Here is a 22848-nt window from a genome sequence, read left to right on the forward strand (position 1 = left end):
GTAAAGAAATTTTAATTCATTTCCTCAATCGAATAGACATCCAAAGTGAAAGTTTGATATGGTATAAATTTCAGATATAATGCAACAATTCGAGCATCCTCACATTATAAGACTTATCGGTGTATGCTCTGAACCACCCATTTGGCTGGTAATGGAATTAGCCAAGTTGGGGGAGATGCGAGCTTATCTGCAATCGAACAAGCATCGTCTGGATCTCGCCACTCTTCTACTTTACACATTTCAATTGAGCACTGCCTTATCGTATCTCGAAAGCAAGAAATTTGTCCATAGGTATATGCTTTTTGATTAAAATTATTCAAGAGAGTTTCTACATAAATAATTATGTATTTATATTCTAAATATATTTTTCATCTACATTATTTTCATATACAGGGACATCGCTGCGAGAAACGTGCTAGTTTCTGCGCACAATTCCGTAAAATTAGCAGATTTTGGTCTGAGTAGGTGGGTGGAAGATCAAAGTTATTATACAGCAAGTAGGTGTAAGTTGCCCATTAAATGGATGGCACCGGAGAGTATTAATTTTCGAAGATTTACTACGTCTTCTGACGTTTGGATGTTTGGTAGATATTTCTTTTTCTACAACTAAGAATAAAACTAATGTTTTTTTCTTCTTTAATATTCCAAAAAACATAACCTTTTTTTTTTATTCTTCCAGGTGTATGCATGTGGGAAATATTAATGTTAGGCGTGAAACCATTTCAAGGTGTAAAAAATAACGAAGTGATCCGTAAATTAGAAAACGGAGAGAGACTTGCTTTACCGAATCATTGCCCTCCACGATTATATTCTTTGATGTCTCAGTGTTGGAGTTACGAACCGAGTAAACGACCAACGTTCAAAGAGATCAGAGAAACTTTACAGTACGTGATGCATCTTTCGTCTTGTTCTATCTCCTTTTTTTTGTTCCATTACGAAAAATTACTAAATGTTGCAGCGAAATTTTATTGGAAGAGAAACATCAGCAACAAGAAACGATGAGACGGGAGAACAGGAGAGTACAAGCCATGTCTTGGGGTACGTAGAATGGAAAATAAAGAAGGAAGAATTATATATATATATAAAGCATGATCCGAGATATTTTATGGTGCACGAAGCGGATAATCTCTCGTCATTTGTAGGGGCAGACGATGTACCGCCGCCGAAACCTTCCAGGCAACCGCAAAACACGACGGATCAATCTCAGCTAACCGCCGCTGCGCCTGTCTCGACGTATATCGTTGCGCAAAATCCCGAGGTTCTTGCGCAGCTTCTCAAGGATAATCAAACTAGGGGGGTATGTCCCTCCGTGTACACAACCCCTGCCTCGCCTTTCAATACCTTAGCCGTACAATTTCAAGACGAAGATCAAGTCTTAACCACTGCTTTAGTTTCAGATCTACCCTTTTTCGACCATCCAACCACTTCAGAACCACCTCCCGCCTCTCATGAAACCCATTCAGGAGATTCCACTTTGTCCGATACCAATTTGGATTCCCTCGATTCCTCGGACGCTCCTCTCATGTCCAGTCTTAACATTTCAGACGCGACACAAGCCCAATCCCCCGCTGCTAACCGAAAGCAGCAGAAGGTTAAAGAGATGCAAAATTTGTACGCGGTTAGTTCAAAAGTTGTTGGCAGCATCACGGGAGATTTGTATTCTCCCGTGCAAAAATTCACAACGTCCGGTGCCATCCCAATAACAACTAGCGTAGCTACTTGCGGCGAAATATACGGCCCAGTGGCCAATTTCACCCAAAGTTCCGCCATCGTTGGTAATCTCAGTCAGAGTCCCAGTGTGGGCGGTAATTTTGGTGAAAATCCTGGAAACTTTGGGCCGGGCAGCTTGAACAGTATCGTAGGATTGAACAATCAGAATCAATTGTCAAATTTCGCCCAATTCTCTGTTAATAACACGAGCCAGAATTCTAATTGCATACAACAAAATCCTACAACCGCTGTCGTGTATCCCCGCATACCTGTCGTTACTTCGAGTAACGCTGCCATTCCTGCATCCAACGCGGAATGCTTGTACGGGCCGGTGTTAAAATTCCGTGCGCAAAACATCCAAAATCAAAATGTGACCGATTTGAAATCCGTGAATGTGTCTGTTGGAACTACCATGGCGAATGTTAGAGGCAATTTGGCGCATACCTCGACGCCAGGAGCAAACCTGCAAACACGGCCTGCACACGCTCAGAATTATCAACATCAACAAATTTATTCGAATATAAGTACGCCGCAACCGATGTACGTGCCGCAGTCGCAGAATGCGCAAAGCAATCAAAAGCAAAATCCAATTCATCAATCCGTTTCTTACATGCATAATACGTCGCAACACACGAATCAACAAAATCAAGCAATCGGAGCTAATCCAATTTACACGGCGCAAGCGACTTCTGTCACGGTCGTGCAAGCTCAGAAGGTTCAGGGGCCCGTGTATGTGCAACAAATTCAAAGCGGAATTACGAGCCATGCGCCGAGCTCCCAAGCGATGAATCAGCAGCAATTGTCTTTTGAAATAGCGCAAAGTCATCCCATTCAAGTGCATTTCGCCACATCGGGTGGCACGGTCCAACCAACTGGCCAGCAACACTTTCATCCGAGCACGTCTAATATTGTAATCGGTCAACAATCAACTTCCATTACTGCCACGCAACACAGCCAAGCACAATGCAACGTAGCGAATCTGCCAATTACAGCTGCGACAAACGCAACGCAGCAGTATTTAGTACAGCCAATAGTGCAATCGGGGATGATAAGGTCTGCTACACCTCAAATAGCAACTGGTGTTGCAAAGATCACTACGTTTGTAAATCAAAAGCAAGATGAACAACTAACAAGTTCGACAGACGGCACACTCTCTGGATCACTGATATCTTCTGCAGTCAGTGATAGCACAATGTCATCAAGCAGTTCGATGACAGAGGAGGCACAACAAGATCAGGTTTGCCAACGCCTCCCTAGGAATGAAAATCGCATCCTTTATCTGCAACAGCATATTGTTTTTATTTATAATTCGAAATTCTTGCAGCACTATACTTTTGTTGCAATTCAAATAATATATATATATATAAATATATACAATACACAGATTCATACATATACATATATATATATATATATATATATATATATATATATATATATACATACATGATACATACTCACATATATATACATGTATATATTGCTTTGGTATATGCAGTTGCATTCACACATTAGTTTGTTTAAATTTACACAATGGCCCTTTTTTTTTTTCATTTTATACATAACTAGATGGTACTTTTTATTCATAACTGAAATGAATTTTATTTTGCAGTTTTGATAGGCTAATCTGTTTGCATGATGAATGGAGATAATATTATCATTATAACAATCTGAGCTGCATGTAATTATAATTGCACTACTATTGTTCTGAAATTGGTTTTGATCAAGAATTATGCATCTCTTTAATTTTATTATGTACATATGTTATTTATTAAACTCGTTGAAACCTGTGAATTATATGATTATAACGATTACAAACGAATTGATAAAAATTGAAACGAATTTTTTTTCTTTCAGAGGATAGTACAATCACAGTTATTCGATAGCATCACGGAAAATTTCAGCAGTGGTATTGACGACGAGCAAAAATTATTGGAACAACGACTTTTAGAACAGCAGCGTCAATCGGAAGAAGATAGTCGTTGGTTAGCAAGAGAAGAGGTGCGATATTAATTACTTGCAACTTTCGTACATTACAATGAATAATTTGGTTCGATATTTTTTCTAAAAATCTTTATTTCGATATTTAGAAACGTCTATCTATTGCGACGAGTGGAGATGAAAGCGCGAGTCCTCCAGTTCCACGTTCGGTTACTCAATCACCAAGTCATGAACAGCACGGTGCTAATACTGGTTCTATAGGATCTGATAAAAGTACCGAAAAAGTAATCGTTGTAAAGGTAAATTTTTCCAATTAGAAGAATAATTTTTTTAAATCAGGAACAAAATTATAAAAAGATTGTTTATTTTATAGAAAATGGAACCTACACCAACTGCCGATCTAGATAGGACGAATGATAAAGTATATGATTGTACCACTAGCGTAGTTCGTGCCGTAATGTCTTTATCTCAAGGTATATATTATTATCTTTAATATCAAATTTGAATAATTTTAGTAACATTTTAATAATGTTGCAAACAAGGTGTTCAACAAAGCAAGGCTGATCAATATTTAGAATTAGTACGTAAAGTGGGTATCGAATTGAGAGCATTACTTTCATCTGTCGATGCTTTGATGGATATATTGCCTATATCTGCTCATCGAGAAGTAGAAATGGCGCATAAAGTTCTTAGTAAAGATATGGCAGAACTTGTAACAGCTATGAAACAAGCTCAAAAATATAGTGCTACTACGTTAGATGCTGAATATCGAAAGTAAGTGCTTCTTTCAATGCATATTAATTTTATCGCCATACGAGTTTAAAAAAAAAATTTAATGTAATTTCAGAGGGATGCTCTCAGCGGCTCACATTTTAGCAATGGATGCGAAAAATCTTCTAGATGTAATCGATTCGATACGTATTCGTTATCCATATGTAGATAATCAGATTTGCCAAAATCAAAATCATATTAATGCTTCACAAGAATCGATGTCAGAAAATCGTATTCGTTCCAGTCAATCTGGAGAACAATTTCTAAGGAGAAGTCAATCGAGCGAACGTCAAGGTACTACGTTTAGACAGAGTCAAAGTGGTGATCTTTTACATAGAATGGGTCAATCCGTCGATCGTTCATTGCAGGTAAATCATATCTTGAGATAAATTTTATATAATATATAAAATTTGTTATACAATGTAATTGTATTAAAAAATTGTTGCAATATTTTATTAAAATTCTAATTATATGTAATTTATGTAATTTTCTACTTAGGGTAGTCAAACTGATGTCAGTAGCGGCTCTAGTTTAGAAAGAAGGCATCATATTGTTACTAATAGTCTTGAACGTAATTCGACAACAAGAAGACAAATGACGACAAATAGTTTAGAAAGAAAAAGACCATCATTGTCTTGTAATATCAGTCCCATGAATAATTCGGTTAATTTGCCACCAATGGTACCAGTTACCTGCAATTTAGTCCAAACAGTTGGACCTGTTATTCATCCGAGTCAAACAGTTACAACAGGTATTAATCAACAGTCAGTGTTTACAACTAATAATAAAACAAACGAAAATGCAACAACTGATAGCTAACAACGAGGTGCCTTTGCATTAAGGTATAAGTAATAATATCAAATTATTTATTGTATGAATTTGTACGAAATTTCTCATACTCATTACTTAATTATATTTTTTATTTATTAATTTCAGGAAAACTTCGAAGTAATAATTATATGTATATAGTCTACATCGTACAAGTTACCCATTTACATCTCACACATAACTCAGCAGCAAGAGATTTAATATTTATGCTTTATAGCTCTTTTTAACATTTAATAAACTTTGTCTAAACGTACTTATAAATAAGGCAGTATTCGTTAGATATATAGATTAGGATTATCACGAAAAAACATAATAAGTCACAGCTGAAAAGAAATCACTCCAAAGTTTTAGAATTATTATTAATTTGTTATTATATAATAATCATGTGTGAATTGGGTGATGCAAAAGATAGCCTTGAGTCTAAAAAATTATAAACATAAATAATTTTTATTAATATCAGACGCAATTTTCATATATGAAATTAAGTATTTAAATTTTATTGCATATATTATAATATTATTAAAAATTAATTATAAAAAAATTATCACAATATCTATAATCGCTTCAAAGATTGTCTTATTGTATCACCCAGTAGTTGAATAATTCTATATATATACATAAATATAGATATTTATAAATATATTTAAATGAATAGTTCAAAATATTTTATGCAAAAAATTTAATTTCATATAGGATACAATTTTACAAAATTATTTTTACGAATTTATAATTTATAATAGTCTATTTCCTGCTAAAAGGAGTGATTATAATTGTAAAAAATGGGACTGAATGTTATTTCTATTAGGTAATTATTTTGTAATTCATATCAATTTGTGAAATTTATATAAAATGTTTTATAAAAAAATGAATCATTCTTTAGCGACAAGTCAGTTCCTATAAAATATTTATACAAATCTCATCATTGCATAAGAATAGTATTGATAACTTGTCAACATAATGCGCTTATAACGGCAGTGCATTTACAAATCTATTAAATATTCCATAAATTAAGTATTCCATTTTTATACATTTATTTTTTTACATTCCTGGGAAGAAATTTAGTTTCATATTGGATTAAAATTATTGTGCATGATGTTTGACTGATTTTTATATTGCTCATTACTTTACACAACTATAGTTTTGAATACTAATGTGCCAAGGCGTATTTATATGTACAATACGAACAAATTTTATTATTGACTATACATGTACAGTAATACTTTTAATATCATCCCAGGAATTTGTAATTTACGATTACAACGTTCGACACTGCTATTGCATCGAAAATATAAGATATTTTTTTTTTTTTTAGATTTACTTTAATTGTATATAAATAAATATTCAAAATTTGTATCATTTAATAATAATATTAATTATTGAGTTACAAGTATTATTTCTAGTAAATATTATTTTTCATATATATTTTACTATATTCAATTTTTTTTCCACAAATTGTAGTCGCGTATTTATCAGAATTCTATTGAAATATTTAAAAGTTTTCAATCCTATATCTTTCATGATGCATGTTTATATCATCTTCAATATTGTAATACTACATAAAATATATGTTTTGTTTTATGATTCTTCTTTATATACAATAATAATAGTTTTTAAGTATGCCATGACGAATATTACAATATATGATGATATAATAAAATTAAAATATTGTTAGAAAACTTTTTTTTTATAAAACACATGTTGGATAATTTAAAAAATTGTATATGTAACAAATTTTATTAGTGAGCTGATTATATATTATATAAATTTTTCAATTATCATTCAATAAACTTACTCGATTATTTGTATATACATATATAGCGCGCGCGCACACATACACAAAATCAATTTAAAAATAATAAAAGCTTAATTTATTTTAGTTTTTTTATAGCTAAATATCTTCCACGATCATACAAGATTTCGTAATTTGTATAACAAAATAATAAATATATAAACTATTTATAATTATTAGTATATAAAAATAGTTGTAATTTTTTTTTTTAAAAAAAGGATAAAATAATTATTGAAATTAAAATATTCTAGCATCATTGAATCACTGTTATTAATTAAGTAATAAAAATTAAGACACAATATTTAAAAAATATTTATAAAATTGTGTAAATGTAACTATGTATTATTACTACAGGCAAAATAATAAATAGTAAGATAATTTCAGCATTATGAATACTTATAAGATTGCTACATAATAGCACAATATTAACAACAACAAGTCAGCATCAACATACTCACATTATTGTACATATTTTAATAAAAATGCGTCCATTTAATTAATAATTGTAACATGGTATTGATATTTTTTTGTCATTTCAACAATAAGTATTTATTTTATTTAATTACGCGAATTAACAACTCATGAACCAATTGTAGCTCTTTCCCTTTTTTTTTGCTTTATAGAAATACTGCTCTCTTTATACTTTAAAAAAATCTCTTATTATCTTATATTATCAAAAGAAATTATTCTTTATCACTTACAATTATTTCAATTATTTCAATTATTACAATTATTTCAATTATTATTTCATGTATTTAATTTCACTGACTAATTTAATAATATCTAGTCTACTTTTGCAAAAATCAACTAATCAAAAGTGAAAGTAATATTTAATAATGGAACAATGGAAATAAATAATGACTCTTCAGAAAAAAAGAAGGAAATAGCCTGATTAATTGAAAATCAGACTCTTGGAGAGAAAAAAGTTAGAAGCTAAAATTATGGCATTTGTATCATTAAAATGATTTTTACTTAACTATTTACCATATTTTGAACTATAATATTTAATATTATTAATAATTGAACACCTAGCATATTTAGTTAGAAGAGCATTAACATTCATTTTGTTTGTTGTTAAATTTCTAAAAAAAAAAAAAAAAATTTATAAAAAAAAAAAAATTTAATATTTTATAAATGCAATTTTTACCTACATTATATAAGGTGTTATTTCCTGAACTGTCCATTTATTTTTTGCTTTAAAAAGTTCATTAAATCTTTCATTAATATCTATTGGCAAATTAGCTTCTGTGAATGATACCACTTCTCTTGTCATTGTTGAGTTATTCCATTTGATAAGAGCAATTCCTTGTAAATATTCTTCTTTTGGTTCTATTTCTATATACAAACAAATATAATATAAGCATATTTTACATATAAATATTAACTATAAATTTTTTTATATAACTTTCAATGTACTTTCTGGTGTGCCAATATGCCATGATTTCATAAATTGTTTATATTCAGTTATTGGAGAAACAGCAAGGAGTACTTTTGCTAAAGTCTTGCAACATTTTTCCTCATTGTACCTTGTAACATTATAATTTATAATAAATTAATAATTTTTATTAATATATATATAAAATTATATTTACCTATATAATAATGTTCCATCCTTTTTTGATTTTTCACTTACTTGTGCATATCTTGCAAATATAGCATCAAAAATTGATTTAAAAATAAATTCTTTCAAAGATTCATATGTAAATTCTTTATCTACTTCATTTAATGCCCAACTATTTTCTTCCAAAATATCTAACATAAGTGTTAAACTTCGAACTTCAAATTCAAATGATATTAAACGAAAATAACCTTAAAATCAAAAAATAGAGAATATGATTATTTAAAATAATATGTGTTAATTACTATATAATTATTTGATGTCAATTATATTAATTTTGTAAGAAAATATAATACCATCAATATTAACTATTAAATAATCATTTAAAGCTTGAATTAGTTCATCTTCACTAGCTTGTATTTCGTTTTGTAATCTATGCCAATTATATAAAAGTTCATGACATATTGATGATTCATATTCTATTCCTTTAAAAGATGTGGGCTCAAGTATATTAAGTAATTTTTCCCATTTAGGCTTACATTCTTTTGTCTAAAATTTTTAACATTTATTCACAATTAATTTTATAAATACTTACTTACTTTGAAATTTTTTTACCTCATAATATGTATGAAATATTCCACAAACATTATAATATTTTATTATTTGGTCTGTATTTACTTTTGTTTGTTCAAATAAATTTAATTTTGGTACTAATAAACAAGAATTAGATGTTCCTGCTTCTCTAATATCATATGTTCGATTTTTTGTACATAATACTGCAAAATCTTTTTTATTACCCTGAAATGTTAAACTGAAATGTTGCAAATAATATTAAATTATTAAAAAATTGACAGTTAATGATTATATATATAAATTAAATGGAAATATATACCTGTCTCCTTTATTTATTGCCTCTATTAAATGTTCATCAAGTTCTAATAATTTTATATGTTTTTCTATATCATGTTCTTGTGCAGAATATAAAATTTGCGTTACATTCTGCAAATCAGATTCCTTAATAACAGCTAATTCTAAACTTTTATGTATTTCTTCTCTTGTTCTCGAATACCTATAAAAGTAAAAATTAAAATATATCGAATAAATATACCATAAATATATTAAATATATTTATTCAATATTTATTTACACATGAAATTTTATGAAAATATTTTGTCACCTAGTCTTTGCAGTTTCCATTATATTTGAAATTTGAAAAGATTGCACGATAAAATAAAATTACAAGTTATAGAAAGATAAATCTTTTCATTTAAATTACAATATATATTTCACATGTAAGTATAATATAAAAATAAAAAGTTATATTAAATTTTTTTAGATAAACTTCTTTACCCGCCAATCTTTATCCAATCGTAGAATAAATTAAACTGAAGATGGAGAAGTAGTTTCGATTTATCGAGAACTATACAATATCACCAGCAGCCATATTAATTGCCATTGCGCTTATTAAGAAACTTTATTGTGATCAAAAAGTCTGAATTTATACAATTTTCTTTTTCGTTGAGGTATGTACGATATTGATCTGAAGTAAAATAAAGTTATAATTATTTTCACAAAAAAAGGTAAAATTATGAACGTAAATTATGTTCTGAATACAATTTATGTTGCTTGTTTTCTATTTTATGCCCGATTACTTTCTAGTACTACTTTTTTAATAATACATTTTGATAATATACTTACTTTCCACTATTCATTAATTGTATTAATGTATATTAATATTGGACTCGTTATGAAGTATTATTATTTAACGTGCAAAAGAAATTTTTCATCTGAATAAATAATGGAACAAAAATCAACCTTAAATAATCCAAATTAAAAGACATATCAACAAGATATAATGATAGTTTAATAAAAACTATTCTCTTCAATTATAATCGAAAATATTGATTTAAAAATGTTGATTTAAAATGTTCTGAAGTATATATTATATTTCTTATATGTTATTTATTGTAATTAATAATTTAATATTATTTAATGATGCTATTCTTTTTAGAAATATAAATATTCTATAGGACACAAACATGTCAAATGATGTGAACACCCAAGCTGATAAGGTATGTTTTGTTTAAAATATCATGCATGCTATTTTTTTAACAGTTGGGATATGTGAAGTGTATTTGAAGAAATATATGTGCTGTTACAATTGGGCTGCTATCATAACTGCAATTTTATTAATTCTTCTAATTGGAAAACAGGAAAATTATAGTAAACAGTTTGTTGATTAATGCTAATTTTTCTTTGGATCAAGCCCAATGAGGACGAAAATATCGATAAAGCAGAAGAAGAAGAAGGCACTTCGTCTATTGATCTGCATGCGGTACCTATTTCTGCAAATTAAAATTTTGCTGCTTAATGATCTTTTTCTGTTTTTTATATTCCTTGTCTTTCATTACTAACAGTAGGATAATTGTATGGTAGTTAAAATATTAACTCAACATATCATAAATAACATAATACAATATAATGTATAAGTTTTGGGATAAACTTTTAGCAGGAAAGTGGAATTATATACGGAGGTTGTGAAGGACCAAATGCAATGTATGTAAAACTTGTTAGCAGTGATGGACATGAATTTATTGTTAAACGTGAACATGCTTTAACTAGTGGAACAATAAAAGCAATGTTAAGTGGTCCTGGACAGTTTGCAGAAAATGAAGCTAATGAAGTTAATTTTCGAGAAATTCCGTAAGTTTTTTTTTTATTTCAATTTCAATAAAATTATTATATTCATAAAAAATAGAGAAATAAAGAATTATTTATATTTTTTATTTACAGATCTCATGTATTACAAAAGGTTTGCATGTATTTTACCTACAAAGTACGCTATACAAATAGCAGCACAGAAATACCAGAATTTCCTATAGCACCAGAAATTGCATTAGAATTATTGATGGCTGGAAATTTTTTAGATTGTTAAATGTCACGAATGATACTAATAAGCAATCAGTTTTGAGCAGTCAGTATAATAAAATTATTTATCATAATTTTAACATCAAAAATTCAATTATATTGTGACATATATCAAAAAATAATTCATAATTCGCATTTTGTATTTTGCAATATAGTTTAATATTATTTTAACAATAAATTATCTAAATTGTTTAAATGATTTTATTTATAAATATAAAAATATATATCTGATAAATGCTTAAAATATATATATAATAATAGAGAAATTTCAATTAATCAATGTGATCTAAATTTATTGCATGTGCTACTTGATTAACTATATCCAATAATATAACAAATTATTATATTTAAACAAAATTTATATTAGAAGATATACTGATGTAATATGAATTGTATATTCATGACTGTCTGATACATAACTATAAACAAAAAAAAAATTGCATCATGTACAATTAATATAGGATTTAATCAATAGATTATATAACAATGGAGATTGTTATTTTTGAAATGGTGTCTATATTAATATTAATACATTATAGTTATATTTTTTATTACATATAAGAATATTTATTTTTGATTTCTATTCAAATTACAAATTTTACTTCTTATTTATTATTTTCTGGCAACTTTAATCATGTTTCATATTTTCCATGTAGAAAATGATTAACATACATTTATAAATAAAATACAATATGTAGCATATAGAAATATTATGTGATATAGTGTAAGAAAAAAAACACACAACACATTTTTACAGAATCTTTATAAAAAAATGTGTGTGTATCTGTGTGAGACTGTATTCTAATATAATTAATTATATAAATTAAAATTAATGATTGTTTTTATTTCTTACCTTTTTTATAACAGAAAATGTAATTTTAATTTCATTAATGTAATTTCTTATTTAAATAATTAAATAATACAATATTTAACTTAATTGTATATTTCTATCTTGATAAATTACAATTTTATTTATTTTTTGTATCTTTTTCAATATCCTTAAATTTTGCTTCTAATCGTTTTGAATATGCTGCTAATTTATATGCAGCTTGTTCTAATTTAGTTACACTATCGTCAATTTCATTAATATTATCTAAAATTGGTTGTAACTTTTTATATTTTTCGTTTAAAGAATCCAAAGATTGAGCTACACTAGATGATATTGTTTTTAACTCTGTATACTTCGCAATAGTTTCTTTATTTAATCGTTCTAATAAACGATAATCGGCATGAGTGGCGGTAAGTTCTTCTTGTAAATATTCTCCAGTTTTTTGAAACATCGTATTAGCTAAACGACTAAGATTCGGATCATGAGGATCCAATGCTTCGAAGCTACTTGTACTTGTCGAAAGAGTAGTTCCACGTTTTGGCGATTCACATCTTAAATTATGATCTGCTGAATTTTCCAAAAAAGGTGGTGGTTCACTTTCAATGTCTTCTCTTAATGGATCTTTGACAGATGTCATTGTCAGAGTAAATAATTATCAGTAAATAATTTAACAAGAAGTTATGTAGTACATATAACCTTTCTGTCTCACAAAGACATATAATTCAGGACAAATGTCAAAATTATGGAAAATTAGTTGTTTTATTACGCTATCTATTATTTTTTGAACGAAATATTTTGCCGATAATATAGTAATTGTACTTGCTGATTGTCAATAAAATATTTTTATAAATATTTAAAATCACAGTTAATCAGAGTTATCTTGTATGAATATTTTTCTAAAATAAGTAAATATAGATAAAGAAAAGAGATAATAAAAAAAAGGTAAAGATAAGGTAAAAATTGTGGAATCAACGCCATCTTCAGTGTGCCATAAATAAAACATACATATAAATAAAAAAAGCTAATAATACAAGAAAGACAAAGAAAGAATAAGAATTGACTATTCTTTTTAAATGTTTTATTTTATTATATCTTTGAAAAGATATATATTAGATGGCGATCAATTTTTATGCTATTTCTAATCTTTTATGGTTTATTCTCTTATTATATTAGTTTAATCTATAAGCACTTTAAAGATAACACTGATTGCAAAATTTTCATCTCTATTTATCCTTTTATTTTCTTTCCTTATTTATATTTGTTTTGTAAAATTTATATGCTGAAAAGATTCAAAGATTCAAAATATTTTAATATTTTAATATTATTTTATTATATGTAAATTATTTTTTTTTTATAATTATAGGAACATATTCATTTTATGGCACAATAATTTAATATATAAATTATTATTTAAAAGATAATGACTCATTAATTGTGACTATTAAATATAAATGTAAAATTTTTTTAAAATAAACATATTTATAATTAATTTTAAATATAAAATAAGTATTTAGTTTGGGCTTTGGTTTAAACTTTGGTAACCAGACACCACCATGGCTTTATGTTTAAAATAATTGAATATATAAATAAAATGTTCTGCTTAAAATATTTTACATTTTTTTATAAGAAATATTTCAATATTTATTATGAAGATTTATATCCATTTGGATTATTTTGTTGCCATCTCCATGTATCTAAACCTATAATAAATATATTAAAATAATTAAGTGTAAATTATTAATTTCCATAGAAATTCCAATTCTTTATATATTATTGTAAATAATAACTTACACATATTGTCTATATTTTTAGTAGCTTGCCAACCTAGTTCTTTATTAGCTAAACTAGCATCTGCATAACTTACAGAGATATCACCTGGTCTACGTTCGATTATCTTATATGGTATATTTTGTCCTGATGCTTTTTCAAATGCTTGTATAACTTCTAATACTGAATATCCTTTTCCAGTACCTAAATTAAACACTTTAAATCCTGTAAAATTACGAATTTTTTGATAAATCATTGCTTTTACATGGCCCATAGCTAAATCCGTAATGTGAATATAATCTCGTATGCCTATAAATTAAGTAATAAGCATAAATTAATATAAGATTTTGATTTCATATAAATATTTTTATATCTTTTCTATTTACCTGTTCCATCAGGAGTATCATAATCATTCCCATAAACATATAAAATTTCTCTTTTTCCTACAGATACTTGAGCAATATATGGCATTAAATTATTTGGTATTCCATTAGGATCTTCTCCAATTAATCCAGAAGAATGAGCTCCAACTGGATTAAAATATCTCAAAGATATAACAGACCAGGTCTGAAATGAACTCCAATTTGATTAAAATGTCTTAAAGATATAACAAATCATGACTTCCTATAATAAATATTTTATTGTGATATGTAAAAGAATGAAAACCAAAATCACCTTATCTGAAATGCAAAGATCTTTCAAAATTTCTTCAACCATATATTTTGTTTTTCCATAAGGATTAGTACAATCACCAGTTTTCATATCTTCAACTAATGGTAGTTTTTCTGGAATGCCATAAACTGTGGCACTACTTGAATAAATAAAACATTTCACATTGAATTCTCTCATAACTTTTAATAAATTCAACGTTCCACAAACATTTGTTTTATAATATTCTAAGGGTTTTTCACAAGATTCACCTACAGCTTTTAAAGCAGCAAAATGTATAACAGAATGAAACTTGTACTGAAATAAAATTATTTTAATCATTTTAATTATAGTATATTTATTCTTAATAATATTCATTATTATACCTTTTCAAATACTTTTTGTAATTCATCCAAATTTGTTACATCACATTGAACAAATATAATTTTTCTATTTGTTAATTTTTCTACTCGTAATAAACATTCTGGTTTTATATCATCATTTCCTGCATACAAATATTATATAATTATTATTTATCTTCAGTTCAATTAAGAAAAAAATATTTATTTTCATGTATATATATATATATATATTATACACATACATAATATATACACAATTAAATACTGTATTTATCAATATTACATGTTTTATATATGTTCATAAAATTATTAAATCCATTAAATTATTATTGATCAATTAATTAATTGATATTTTTTAAAATCATTATTACTTTTTATCAGAATAAATATGTGTTATTATTTTATAAAAATAATACTATAAGGAATAATCATTATTTTTTAACTTGATTCGTTATTTCTTACCTTTATAAGCATTACTAAGGTTGTCTATTACCACCACCTCAAAATCTGCTTCTAATAATTCCAATACTGTATGTGAACCAATGTACCCAGCACCTCCCGTCACCAATACATTCCAGGATTTATTTGTCATTATTTCACTCTGTTTTTCTATTATTTTTAATACAATATTCTACAATTATTGTGCTCTTACTATATTAGAAGGGAACTACCATTAACATATACACATTACATAGGCAAAATCGTATTAATGCAGTATTAGGTAAAAATAATAATATTAAATATTAATCATTTTTAAATATTTTATCACTTTATAAATTAAACATATAAATAATTTAAAATTGCATTTATTAGAGATCTATATTACATAATAAATATTTAATAGAAATAATTTTTACCTTTGCCATACATATTCAAAAATAATGTACATAGATACGTAATTTATATAATTAAAAAGAAACTTTATCATAACATTAACTATACATACATATCAAAACTATATTAATAAAAATGAAATTATCATTATATCTTATATATCTATAATACGTAAGCAATTAACCTTATTTCCCAATCGCTAAAGGACTTTATATTTAAAATAAACATGATAAAAAGTTATATACATTATACGGCAATTTAAATTACACAATACAGATACATCATTATCAGCATTAATATCAAATTACAATACAAAATATTAAATTAATATTTAAAAAATAAATTTCATTTTGATATTTATCAATTTAAACTTAGATAAATTTATATATATATATAATATACTACAAGTTATATATAAATCTATTATATGTGCAAATCAAATACTAATATTTTTATAAATTTTTATAATATTTTTATAATTTCTTTATTATAGATTTAGCATATCATATCATAATTAATATGGTATGTAAAGCTATATGAGCTAATATTTTAATTTTTTATACAATAATTAAAGTCAATAAAAATGAATTTTATAAAAAAAAAAAAGAATATATCCAATTTAAATAAAAAAAGACTCACTTGAAAATTTGTAAATTTTATAATAAACTCCAAAAATACAATAATAATTTACTATAATTTTTGTATGATAATTCAAAGTAATAAATTTCACAATGAAAAAATAATTAGGCAAAAGAGATTCACGGATTGGAATTGGAATTGGAACCGTTTGAATCACATTTTAAACTACTTTTATTTTACATAAATTTCAATTTTATCTATTTTTCAGGTAGACTTTGGACACGTGTAAGAAAAAATAGGTCACGGAATATCAATTTGTTGATTAACAATTAACGCTTTTTAGATAAGCATTATCATTCGCATATATTTTTACATTTATGTTTATTTAATTCTAAATTGAGTTTAACTTTTGGTGATAAAATTTTTAAAATTAAAATTATATAATTAATTTTTTATAGATATAAATAAATCTTATCATATTAATAAAAAATATTATATGTTGTTATGTGTTATATGTATTATTGAATTTATATATGAAAAAATTTTCTTTGTACACGAAAAGATTATTTAAATTTTATTTTGTTTATAATATAAAAATATAAACTGTTTTTTTATGTAAGTATATATAATATATAATAATTTTTTTAAAATATTTATTATATTTATGTACAATATATTTTAAAGGAAAAAATATTTTATCTGCATAATATGTAAAAAATTAACATAAAATTGTTCTTTTTGTTTATAAATTTAGTTAAATATTTTGGTATATTTAAAATTATTTAATATAATAAAATTTTTCCGTTTAAAAATCTATTGCACAAAAAAATATCATTGTTAACCTCTTCAACAGTGATCGTATATGTGCATTCAACGATCGGTTAATTCATTTGATAATTATCGATTAAAATCAGCGATTGATCGGCATTTATCAACGATCGTATCAAATAAGTTAAGAAAATGTTTTTTTACTTATAAATACAATGATTCATATTTTCATATCATAAATAACAAAATATTTAAATAATAAGTTTTTGTATATAAATATAAGTTTAGATTTACTAATTAAGATAATATCTGAATAATAATATAAGGTAATATCTGAATAGTATAATAACTTATTTTATATTTTGTTAATTTTATTATTTAGATATAGATATTAGATTAGATATAAATATAAATATTTGAAATTAATAAAGTAATAATTAAAATAAAATTTTAAGTATGATGGAATGATAGAGCAACATATTTATATTTTTTTTAATGATAAATATTTTATAATGATAAATAATGATTTTTTTAATAATAAAAAAAGTAAAATATATAAATTTAATAATGATTAAAAATTTTAATTTTGATTTTAATTTTAATTTTAATTTTAATTTATATTACAATTAAATTATATAATATTTATATAATCAAATATAATACAATAGAAAAGTAGATTATATGAACTCTCCCATGAATCTATAAACATTAATAATTAATTTTAATTATTTGTAAGTATATATAAAAAATATCAGTGATATGAATATATAGATTCATACAAGATTAATACATGTATTAAACTTTAAATAAATTTAAGATGTGAATATGTTTGAAAGTAAAACTCTTGAAAGTTGTTGTTTTCACAAATGCACACCGTATTATTATCGAATAGTGAAAATTACCGTTGGAGAGTCGTTTCAACGAAACACTTGTAAATAATAATATATTACTAATTATATACATAATTTTGAAAATAACTTTCAAGAATTTTATTTATTATATATATATTATTAAATTTATTCATATATAATAATTTTAGCATACATTAATATACATTATATATGCTAAAATGCATTATGTACAATGTACATAATTATTTATCTTAAATTTTTAATAATAATAAAAATATTAAAAATTATTGTTACTTAAATAAAAATTATTTATAATTGTAACTTTATTTATATTTAATATATTTGATGTATATATATCGTTTATTATATTTAAAATAATTTACAATAATAAGAAAGAGAAAATTAATTAGATAACTTTATATAAAATATTTATATATGTATAATATATATAAATATATTAAAATATTTTATATGTACATACTAAATATTTTATTATAATAAGAATTTAATGATAAAAAAATATTTTTTATATACAATATTTTTTATACATTTCGTTTCGTAGATGACAGATTTCATTTTCTTAAAGGGATGAATCAAAACTTCGAGAAACATCTATTGAACTGAACCTCTTATACTTTAAAATACTATTCCTTTCTATACTTCTTAAGAGTAAAACATACTGTTAAGTCGTCCCCTCTTTAAAGAAGTTGGTCCAATCAGCAGTCATCTTCAAGTTCCCGCGCGTGAACCTTAAAGCCCTAGTGTCTACATTCCAGTTATAACTCACAATGTTATAGTGGACGATTTTTAAGTAATTATTATTTAAGACCGTTGATTTATTGTATCAGTAAATAAAATGTTATTTTATATATACAAAAAATAAAGATTATGTGATTTAATACAGATATTCTTTAGATAATTGACAATTATAACATAAACAATAAATACAATTGAAAAAAATAAGATTAATTAAATTATTTCTTTTTTTTCGAAACCATCAAGTAAAAAGATTAACACGTAATAAGATTAACACATAAACTAAATCAGTTAAGATTTGACAAAAAAAGTTTATATCTATTAATCTGCCATAGTTATGAACGATTTCATTGGAATGCCCCACTCGATGTTACGGCACTGTGCCTCGTGAAATGCGGCGGCCCCGCATCAAGAAAAACAGGGCCCGGTTAAGTGCATTACTCTTGGGAGTGTAATATCGTTGTACTATCCCAGAATTTTGTAACGAAACTAAGTGTTTATACGGCGAAGATTTAGAAGTCATATTTTTATTCTTTTGCAGAACTATTTGTGTTTTAATCTGGTTATTAGCAGTTGGAACATGAATAAATCACAAGATTATTATATAGAATTATTGTGTGAAACGAGAATGTCGATTCTTTAAAACTGTGATGAAAGCAAGGTTATTTGCGACTATGAATATGGAATTTATTCAATATGTTCAAAGAATTCGATAATAAAAAGTTTATTTGATTATTTGAATATTTGTGAATTATAATTTTTTAAGGTGAATAGATATTGAACTGAATTAATGTAAGACGCCATAAACAAAAACGGAGAAGATGATAAATTTTAGGTAAAAGAAAAAGTAAGTAATGTTTTAAATAAATCAAGCGGTAAATAAAGATCATAAGAAAAAGAAGAGAATCAAAAGAAAGAAAGAAATAAAGGAAACAAAAAGTTTGAAAGAGAGAAAACAGAAAGTTTGGTGGATGACAAGGTAAGACTTGCGGAGGTAAGGCATATAATACCGCGTGGGCCACCTCTTAAGTAGTAAATCCGATCTTGAGAGAGAGAGAGAGAGAGAAAAAGAGAGAGATCTGAAAAGCAAGAAAAAGAGAGGAGAGACCGTACAGTGACCTAGATTTTACCGGGTCGAACAAGGCAGATCTGTACAAAGAAGTTACGGTAGACTTTCTGAAATGGGACGCAGCGCAGCCTGGAGCTAAATTAGCCGCAATGTCTAATAAGAGTAAGTCCCAGCCGCAGCAGCAGCATCCTTCGCACGTGATCAAGCCGACAGTGGAGCAAGTGCCACCGCGATATCAGCCACCACCACAACCAACCAGTGGTATCCTCAAGAATCATCCTTACTTTGGTACAGGCCCTTCCGTGCCAACCTCGGTATCTACAGCCGGTCAAGGTCCTATCACAACTTTGAATCATCATCAAACAGTGCAATCATCACGATCTGTACCGCAACAGAAGGATGCGCAAAGCAAATATTCACCGAGGATAGAACATCGACATCATCCTCAAAGCGGAAGCACTTTAACTGCGTCAGTTTCGAAAACGCAGCCTCATAGTTATCTTCAAGCCAAGGTCGGCCAAGGTCAGTACCTGCCACCTAACGGTCAGTATCCTACGGTAAACACTGCACAAACACCGCCTCTCAGACAAAGGATCACCGACGACGAGTTTCTTAGGCTGGGACCTGTGGAGATGCTCAAATTTGTTCGCAAGACCGAAAACGATATCGCAAGGCTCGCCGCCGAGCAGAATAGACAGATACAAAATTTGGTGAGTTTTACTGATTTCTCACCTGTTTTCTCACCTGTTTTTTTTTTTAATGAAGTAAATTATTTTAAATAATGCGATATAAATAAAAGTTCTATTTACACATTGATGAGAGAAAGAATAAATGAAAGAAAGAATAAGAATAATCGTAAAACTAATTGTAGTCTTTTCTTTTCTACTGATACATCTATTTTATTACTTAATTTTACGAAAAATATGTGATCATGGATTTTAAGCACGTCACACGGAAGTTTTTGAGGCACTTTTAGGTCACACGAGTTGAGTCCACCATCGTAATTTCAACCAGTCACGCACATGTGAGTCCAATCGCGAATGATTGCTACTACGATCGGATTCTTTTTTTCACTGAAAAATTATCAGTCGAAAATAAATACATATATTTATTATAATAAAAATTAAAAATTTTGTTAAAATTTATTTTTTTTCTTATGTATCTTAATTTGTGATAGAAGAATTTTTAACTTATGATAAAAGTAGCATAAAAATGACGATTATTTACAAATTTCGTATTCTAGCTTAGCGAGCTTCGAGCATTAAAGGAAGCAAACCAAAGATTAAGTGATGATAATCAAGAGCTACGAGATCTTTGTTGCTTTTTGGACGATGATCGTCAAAAAGGACGGAAATTAGCGAGGGAATGGCAAAGATTTGGAAGATATACAGCGAGCGTTATGCGTCAAGAAGTATCCGCTTATCAAAATAAATTGCGTCAATTAGATAATAAACAGCAAGAGTTGATCAAAGATAATTTAGAATTAAAGGAACTTTGTCTTTATTTGGACGAAGAGAGAGGAGGTGGTCAAAGAGATGATGGAGATGGTTCAAGTTCAAGTACTAATGCTGAAGAAACAGCACCTCCAAGACCAAGGCATACATCTACCTTTAATGGTACAGTTTATCGCATTTATTACTTTCGATATCTTTAAAATGTTTATATCATATATTTTTATGTGAATATTTTCGATCAGATTTTTAAATTTGCATTATAGACCAAACTATGCAATATGTAAGAAGTTTAGAACAGCGAGTAAAACAGCTGGAAGAAGATAAGAGTGTTTTGCAAGCACGAGCGCAAGGATGGGAGATACCATCTGGTGAAATGTGGGAAAATCAGAACAGTCTAGGTGAAAATCCTCACATGGGAAGTCGGCCAGAAGCAGTGGTACGAGCTCTTCAGGTTCTTGAAGTTAGAGAACAACTTGAAAGAGAAGGCGGCCATGATGGAGAAAAAGCTTTGGTCAGAGAAATGTGCAATGTAAGTTATAAAATCTTATAAGAGAAAAATTTTTAATCAACTACATTGATAATATATTTTTTTTATCTTTATATAGGTTGTTTGGCGAAAATTAGAAGAAGGGCCACAAACGAGGCATTGATAATTATAAGCGTGATTACGAATGAAACCTATTGTTTATTTGGATAGTATATTTAATAGTATTATAGTTATTAATATGAATGTTATGAAATTCATAGATTTATATGCATGTACCTACAAGTATTTTAATGTAAGAATCAATGTGCCTAGAGTTTACAGTATTTATATAAATATTGTAGTGTCGTTAGATCGCATAAATTGTTAATAAATTTTATTTTTATTATAAATTTGGAATAATTTATTTTTGCATATCCTAAAAATCCTATCATATAAAAATTTTTAATATATACAATATACAATATAAAAATTCGATAAAAATATGCGATAAAAAGATATGCAATATAAGGAACTACTATATTTATGAAATAATCATCTATACAATTTATACTACTATCCGTTTTAATTAAAGAAGACTTATTTTATATACCGATTTTTTATTTTTAATTTAAAAAATTTTTTCATACTTTTTTTTCATATATTCATTTTATGGAAACATATATTATTTATTTTTTGTAATATAGTTGAATAAATACATCAAGTTAATCTGTAATTTCACAATATAAAATTAAAAAAAGATTTAAATAAAAATATATATTGTTTAAAGAAGACAATAAGAATTTTGTTATATATTATTTTAATAATATTTTAATATTTATTATTAAATATTAATTATATATTACAAAATAAAATGTATCATTTATCATTTTCATGTATCATTTATCTGTAATTGAGATAAATTTTTATCGCTATTTTTTTC

General features: G+C 26.6%; 6 protein-coding genes across 24 annotated transcripts in view; 3 read left to right on the forward strand and 3 right to left on the reverse strand.

The window, feature by feature from the left end:
- Positions 1-7548, forward strand: part of LOC724973 (focal adhesion kinase 1) — a 31788-nt gene extending 24240 nt beyond the window's left edge. For 11 of the 12 annotated variants that reach the window (XM_006569325.3, XM_006569324.3, XM_006569318.3 and 8 more), the window contains 12 exons: positions 75-291; positions 394-584; positions 680-884; positions 959-1038; positions 1143-2947; positions 3568-3711; positions 3801-3950; positions 4025-4124; positions 4194-4425; positions 4499-4790; positions 4921-5264; positions 5359-7548. In XM_006569325.3, coding sequence (XP_006569388.2) covers positions 75-291; positions 394-584; positions 680-884; positions 959-1038; positions 1143-2947; positions 3568-3711; positions 3801-3950; positions 4025-4124; positions 4194-4425; positions 4499-4790; positions 4921-5241 — 3737 coding nt within the window. In that variant the 3' untranslated portion in view covers positions 5242-5264; positions 5359-7548. The remainder of the gene's footprint in view (positions 1-74; positions 292-393; positions 585-679; positions 885-958; positions 1039-1142; positions 2948-3567; positions 3712-3800; positions 3951-4024; positions 4125-4193; positions 4426-4498; positions 4791-4920; positions 5265-5358) is intronic. The other variant, XM_016911786.2, reaches the window with a different exon arrangement.
- On the reverse strand, positions 6688-10017 carry LOC725013 (sister chromatid cohesion protein DCC1). Its single transcript, XM_001120915.5, has 8 exons — positions 9775-10017; positions 9490-9666; positions 9213-9408; positions 8954-9146; positions 8632-8848; positions 8456-8565; positions 8191-8374; positions 6688-8121 (listed from the first exon to the last, which is right to left on the reverse strand). Exons 1-8 carry the CDS (start codon positions 9792-9794, stop codon positions 8016-8018), a joined length of 1203 nt encoding a protein of 400 aa, XP_001120915.2. The 5' UTR covers positions 9795-10017; the 3' UTR covers positions 6688-8015.
- LOC409140 (elongin-C) lies at positions 9965-12358 on the forward strand. Of its 4 annotated transcripts, none has more exons than XM_392666.7 (5): positions 9965-10120; positions 10609-10669; positions 10864-10932; positions 11107-11300; positions 11391-12358. In XM_392666.7, exons 2-5 carry the CDS (start codon positions 10637-10639, stop codon positions 11530-11532), a joined length of 438 nt encoding a protein of 145 aa, XP_392666.3. In that variant the 5' UTR covers positions 9965-10120; positions 10609-10636; the 3' UTR covers positions 11533-12358. The 4 variants fall into 4 exon arrangements, with proteins under 4 accessions (XP_392666.3, XP_006569389.1, XP_006569390.1 ...); XM_006569326.3 differs by having other exon boundaries at positions 11110-11300; XM_006569327.3 differs by lacking the exon at positions 10864-10932 and having other exon boundaries at positions 11110-11300.
- On the reverse strand, positions 12355-13400 carry LOC102656131 (biogenesis of lysosome-related organelles complex 1 subunit 2). The gene has a single exon (XM_006569329.3). The coding sequence runs from the start codon at positions 12989-12991 to the stop codon at positions 12494-12496; it is 498 nt and encodes a 165-aa protein (XP_006569392.1). The 5' UTR covers positions 12992-13400; the 3' UTR covers positions 12355-12493.
- Positions 13401-13813: 413 nt separating this feature from the next.
- LOC411633 (UDP-glucose 4-epimerase) lies at positions 13814-16802 on the reverse strand. 5 transcript variants are annotated; one of them, XM_006569315.3, is made up of 7 exons: positions 16605-16802; positions 15594-15740; positions 15156-15274; positions 14797-15087; positions 14508-14688; positions 14146-14430; positions 13814-14054 (listed from the first exon to the last, which is right to left on the reverse strand). In XM_006569315.3, exons 2-7 carry the CDS (start codon positions 15721-15723, stop codon positions 13999-14001), a joined length of 1062 nt encoding a protein of 353 aa, XP_006569378.1. In that variant the 5' UTR covers positions 15724-15740; positions 16605-16802; the 3' UTR covers positions 13814-13998. The 5 variants fall into 5 exon arrangements, with proteins under 5 accessions (XP_006569378.1, XP_006569376.1, XP_016767269.1 ...); XM_006569313.3 differs by lacking the exon at positions 16605-16802 and adding an exon at positions 16150-16283; XM_016911780.2 differs by lacking the exon at positions 16605-16802 and adding an exon at positions 16111-16184.
- Positions 16803-19291: 2489 nt separating this feature from the next.
- LOC725125 (coiled-coil domain-containing protein 85C) lies at positions 19292-22318 on the forward strand. Its single transcript, XM_001121010.5, has 4 exons — positions 19292-20698; positions 21232-21604; positions 21706-21971; positions 22048-22318. Exons 1-4 carry the CDS (start codon positions 20138-20140, stop codon positions 22090-22092), a joined length of 1245 nt encoding a protein of 414 aa, XP_001121010.1. The 5' UTR covers positions 19292-20137; the 3' UTR covers positions 22093-22318.
- Positions 22319-22848: the final 530 nt, after the last annotated feature.

Source organism: Apis mellifera, linkage group LG4, assembly GCF_003254395.2.
Source record: "Apis mellifera strain DH4 linkage group LG4, Amel_HAv3.1, whole genome shotgun sequence".
Classification (NCBI taxonomy): domain Eukaryota; kingdom Metazoa; phylum Arthropoda; class Insecta; order Hymenoptera; family Apidae; genus Apis; species Apis mellifera.